General features: G+C 42.1%; 1 protein-coding gene across 2 annotated transcripts in view; it reads right to left on the reverse strand.

Moving 5' to 3' along the window:
* The window catches only part of LOC107396908 (polymeric immunoglobulin receptor), a 30,695-nt gene extending 24,937 nt beyond the window's left edge, over positions 1-5,758 (reverse strand). Inside the window, exons 1-2 of one of the 2 annotated variants that reach the window (XM_015976751.3) lie at positions 5,587-5,754; positions 442-786 (exon numbers count right to left, since the gene is read on the reverse strand). In XM_015976751.3, coding sequence (XP_015832237.3) covers positions 442-786; positions 5,587-5,617 — 376 coding nt within the window. In that variant the 5' untranslated portion in view covers positions 5,618-5,754. Of the gene's footprint in view, positions 1-441; positions 787-5,586 lie in introns of both variants that reach the window. The other variant, XM_070548263.1, reaches the window with a different exon arrangement.
* Between the last annotated feature and the right edge of the window lie 242 nt (positions 5,759-6,000).

Here is a 6,000-nt window from a genome sequence, read left to right on the forward strand (position 1 = left end):
AAGGTAAAAACTACTGATTGTCGGACTTCGGACGTCTTTTGCCCTGCCCACGTGCTCGGAGATGCACTCATGGCATCACTGATACCTTCACACCAATTTAGGAGACCGCCCATATGCTGGGTAATGTTGAATGTGAAAGGATGCGTGTAATCAATCTGGCCAGGCTGGGGAGGGCTGGGGCTGACTGCATGCAGTGGAGCTGGCACTAGTGTGGAGGGGCATTCATTTAGTGTTCATGTGCTGTTTATGCAGTTAAAAGTGTTGTTGTTTGAGTTATTTCATGCGACTGAGCATCGTGTGCTTCTTGTTAGTGGGTAACCAGGTTAGCCTTAGCTAAATTCTAAATTACACAGCATCTTTGTCAGATCACATCCATTTTTTATTTTACTTTATTAAGCTAATTTAGCTGTAGAAACTTTTTAACTGACTGACAGGACTGACCTTTGACATACAGAAGTACCTCGGCTTGACTCAGTGTTCTGTCCCTGTTAACCACGCAGGTGTAGGTCCCACTGTCGGCGTATGTAGGGCTCCTCAGAGTCAGACTCAGGTCTCCGGTCACCAGAGCGTTGTTCATCACTGACGTTCGATTGATGAATCGCTGGTTTTGACCTGTCAGATAATCTCCAGCTGGCTGACGGATATGAACAGCTGAGGGTTGGAGGTCCGATCGTTTCCACACCAGTGTGGAGCCTCTGGAAACCAAGACATCTACCAGACAGGGCAGCAGGACAGACTCCACCCCAATTTCAACGCCCACCTCCGCTGCCGAGACATGCTGGGAACCTGAGAGCAGACATTGTAGAGATTATCCAGAACACTTCAGTGACTTGAGATAGGTTTGTGACAAAGAATCCAAGATGGCAGCCCTACCAGTCTACTGTTCGTTTGCGAGTCCCTGACTATTTTACGTTCGATGTATTCGTCTGATCTAACCCCGGCAGCACACTGGAAGCCTCAGTGGTGCAGAACAGCAGAGGAACAGTTTACTTGTGTGGTTACTTTTAATAAATGATCAATAAGATGTGATATTCCATATAAATATGACCTAAGATTAAACCGGGTCTTTTTGGTTGTTCAGGAAAATCACACCGTTGTAATAATTTGAGACAAAGGCAAAAATATTGTTTTAAAAATCTATTTAATACTACATTTCTACTACTACACAAAACAAATTATTAGGGAAGTGGATCTTGGAGCAAGTCACGATTTGATTCGATTCCGATTCTTGGGGTGCCGATTCTCGATTCTCAATTTAATTCGATTCACTATCAGTATTAACAAAGAGTGTCAGCTCCAGGATGAACTACTTTGTTGTACAAGTCAGTTAAAGCTATGGGACATTTTTATTTGACTTTAAACTGGTCATGCTCCAAAAATGCAAATTTACAAAGTAAACTAAAGTGATTCTAAAACTGTAAACAGAAACAATCTTTTCACCAAAAGGCAACATTTATTTATGCTTACCTTGTAAAATATAACAAATCTGTAGTTACCTAACAGTAGCGTTGAAAGTAATACGGTCAAATACTTTTCAAGTATGTGTAGAAACAAGTTACATGAGTAATCCTGAGTACTCATTTATCAACTTAGAAAATAAATATGAGAATATCTCAAATTTCTGAGAATGGAAAACATTTCATTCAAGTGTCCTCTTGTCAGCAGATTCAAACATAAATCATCTCAATGTATGGGACCACAAAAGTAAACGGAGTACTGACTCTCCTAACAAAGATCAAAAAAGCGCATCTCAAACCTGTAACATGCCAAATATTTGAGTTCTTGGAATCGATTCTGAATCTTTATAAATAAGAATCCCGATTAAAACTTGAATCGATTTTTTTCAGCACCTCTACAAATTATGATGAATGATGGTTGAAACCACATAATTGAGACAATGAATGAACCAATGGAATGTTTTGTTAAAAACCTAATTAAGTGTGTTAGAAAACTGTGAAGTCTGGCTGTATTTAATAGGCCTTGGCTGGCCTGGACAGAGCCTGGTCTCTGTCTGGCTTTATCTGTTTCTGATAGCCTGAACTGGGCTTTCCAACATCTCCGGACTGGACTGCTAGTCCAGTCAAGTTGGCTTGTGTCTGCTGGGGCTGCTTGGATCCTGTCTCTGTTGTGGCTCCCATGACTTTACCCTGCTGCAGTCACAAAGCCTGGTTCTGCTTTGACTTTCTATGCCGGGCCTATTTTCAGCCACCTGGAGCTTGGGCCGAGTGGCTTATCTTGTTATGTTGCCAAGTAGGTGCTCAATGCAACACCTCCTGGGGACACAGCCTTCAACACCTTCCTATGACCTGGAGTAATTATGAACCAATCACAGGCGTTATTCTGCTGAGTTGATGTTTGTAAGATACGAGATTGAAGATTGTTTGGCTTGAGAGGACGTACAGCCAAGCGGATTTCATCCCACAGACATGGATCATACTCCTAAACCCAGCATGCTGCACTGATAGAGCCTTCAACACCTTCCTGGAACCTAATTCCTGTGCATTTATTGCTAACCCTAACAATATTTCTGTTTGTCTTTGACCTTTAAAACGAAAGACTTTATGATCTTTCGCTCCTCAGGCTGAATCACATCTGGGTCATAAAAGTGAGGTGGAGAAGATAGTAGAAGCGGAGTGTATGTTTTTTCACCAGAAGAGGCTCTGATTTAACTCTGAGAACAAAGAGATTACTGACTCAACAGAACTGGTTTCTCCACCACCTCTCCATCCCTTCTACCCGTTTGAGCTCTGCTTTAAAAAGCTGCCTGACAGCTTCACTGAAACACGTTTGGTCAGACATTCAGGTATGACAGGAGGGAACCGGGAAGAAGTTTTATTACGTTTAGATGGATTCCTGTAAGAGAATCAGTGTTCCTGTTTTTACTGCTGGTTATTATGGTCTGTCTCAGTGTTTCTTCAAGAGGCTTAGGGGTGTGAGAGCTGCTGTCCTCTTTTAATCTGCAGATGTTTGAATGAAAGAAAGAAAGAAAGAAAGTCTTAATTTTCACCTCATATATCTGTTTACTAAAATATTTCAGACACAAAATAAGGCAGAAAAATGAGGAGTTGAAACTACAAGCAGCACGTAAAGGGACTTTACGGAGTTTTGAATTTTTATGCTCGCGATTGCCCCCCTCAGGCCAAAAGCATAACGGCAGCTTCAATAGTAGGCTCGTGCACGAGGCGCGCATGCTGTACGTGCACACTCAACGAAATTAACAGCTGAGACAGTCCCATGTGTGTGTGTGTGTGTGTGTGTGTGTGTGTGTGGCTCGGAGGACAGAGTACAGGAGAACGCGCAGCTAATTAATTAAATAATGTGGTTCTGTACCTTTCTCTTCAGCACAGCCAACAAAGGTTTAAGATGGGTCAGTCCTCCTGCATGCTCAGATCATTCCCTTCCCTTGCTTGAAAAATTGTTCCAAAATGAAAGTTGAACCCACATCTTTTTTATCTGTGAATGCAATGCCGTTCAGCGAGTCTCAAATAAAAATTTGGGCATCTTACTGTAAAAAAAATACCATTAATGTAAAAAAAGAAACTAAATAAACTATGTTCACATCCAGAATCAAACCCAGGTCTTCTGCGCAAGAGTCTGACATCTTACTAGGTGAGCTAAAGCACCAATGACATCTTTTGTATCTGTACCATTTATATCCTTGATGACAGCTGAAACAACGTTCAATTAACGGTTCGGAGCGAAAATGGCTATTTTGTTGCTGATTTGCAGGAAATATCTAGAAGAAAGTTCTACAGAAAGTAGCTAAGGGTCCTCAGAAATGTAGCTAGCTTTGTCACTAGGCGTTAGCAACAGCGACAAAGTGGCACTGCCTCTCTCTCTGCTGCTAAAGCTACGGATAGCAAATGCTACGGGCTATGCCTGAGCGTGAACGCGCATGAAGCAGCCTGCTCGACCCGAGCAGCTCTCTTTTTCTGTGATTTTACAGAAAAACAGACAATCACAGTAAAAATGCCAGGGCTCATTCTACAGGACCAGGGCATTGCAGGAGAATGTACGAAGAAGACATTTATTATTTCTATACATGTTTTGGCTGTCAAACTTCCATAATGCCCCTTTAAGGAAGCATTTCAAGGATTTATTATGAATTTATGATCAATTGTGAATCTTTATTAGAGTTCTGGCCTCATAAGATAATTAAAGACTTTTATATTCATTGTGTGTTTTATACCCTGACCCCTCATGAGCTACAACGTAGACACTGCTGTCCCAGGGCACACTGACGGAGCGAGACTGCTGAACACAGGCACCACCGGTCCCTCCGACCACCACCAGTGGGCAAGGTGGGATAAGTGTCTTGCCCAAGGACACAACAGCAGAATTCTCCGCCGGAAGACGGAATTGATCCTGCAACCTCCCACCACTTTCACGGAAGCCCAAAGTACATTTTAACACAGAAACATTCATTTAAGTGGTTCAAATCTCTTTTGAAGAGCATTTTTTCCCTAAAAGGTTCAATAATAGTAACAGTCAGACGTGTGGACTCGACACACATGACTTGGACTCGAGTCATTATTTAATGACTTCTGACTTGACTTGATAAAATCTATAAACGACTTGACTCGGACTTGAACGACAATGACTTGCGACTAGAATCAACTTGCATCTGTTGACTTGATGATGACTTGAGCATATTTGAAGAAGAAGAAGACAGAGAAGAAGAAAAGCCTCTCAAGATAAAAATCACGAGGCGCTTCACAAAAACAAAAAATGTAAAATACAAAAAAGAATTTAGAAAATGATTAAAAACATTTAAAATGAGCAAAAGATAGACAATTGTGATTAAAAATGTAAAGAAAGAGAGAGAGAGTGAATCGGAAAGAGGGAAATCAGTGGATCCTGAGGAAGGTGGGATAGGCGGGAAGAGCAGAACATGGAGAAGGTGATGAAGGTCACACCAACACCAGCTTTAACAGGTGACTTTTCAGCTGCTTTGATATTTTAGCTCAAAAGTGGCCCGACGTGGACAAAAATCATGAATCATTCTTGGTTCTGGGTTTGATCTTGTTCCGCTAAATGCAGCAGCACTTTGTTTAGAATCAGTTTCACTTTCACTTTCTGCTTGTTTGAGCAAATAAACGAAGCTTTAAGAAACTTCATTTCTGGGATTTATTTATTATTATTGTCATTACATTGAAGTTGGACTGATGACTTGATTATGACCTGAAAATTCAAAGTTAAAGACTTGGACTTCCACATCACTGACTTTGGACTCAATTTGGACTTGGTTGTCTTTGACATGGACTTGACTCGAGACTTGACTGGCAAGACTTGTGACTTACTTGTGACTTGCAAAGTAGTGACTTGGTGACACCTGTGGTAACAGTTTATGTCTATGAGGATCAGATCTGTTTTTAATGTCCTTCCACCATGATCAGGACCTGGAAGCTTCTCAGCAGCTTCACAAACACTAAACACAACGTTTGGTCTTTAAACGGAATAAAACGAGCCGTCATGAGATCTGTCTAAAGAAAATAAACTAGTGGACCCACAGCTCTCTCTTCATTTCTACTGAAAACTCCAGTTTCCTGCTATTTACTCACACCAGACAGACACAAAGTTTCTTACCGTGAGACAGAACCAGCAACAACAGAAGCATCTTCTTGGTTCAGTAAAAACACCAACCAACAACTTAGAGGTTACATCTGCTCCAGACCGACATCTTAAGACTAGTGACGTGGGCACAGGTATCTGACAGAGCACCGGGATTTCAACGCTCGTGCCGAGCAGGAAGGGGGCGTGTCCAGAAACTCACGTAACTGATGACAGACGACTGTACAGACAGGGCTATTTGTTTAGTTTGTATTTTTAATTGTTCCTCTGTTTCTCCCTTCCCGGGTCTCACTGAAGAAGATATGCAGCACCTGCGACTCCCGCACCTTGTGCAGCTCCATTGGGACTCTGACACACACACACACACACACACACACACACGCACGCACGCACGCACGCACGCGCACGCACACACAGACACACGCACAC

Source organism: Nothobranchius furzeri, chromosome 2, assembly GCF_043380555.1.
Source record: "Nothobranchius furzeri strain GRZ-AD chromosome 2, NfurGRZ-RIMD1, whole genome shotgun sequence".
NCBI lineage: Eukaryota > Metazoa > Chordata > Actinopteri > Cyprinodontiformes > Nothobranchiidae > Nothobranchius > Nothobranchius furzeri.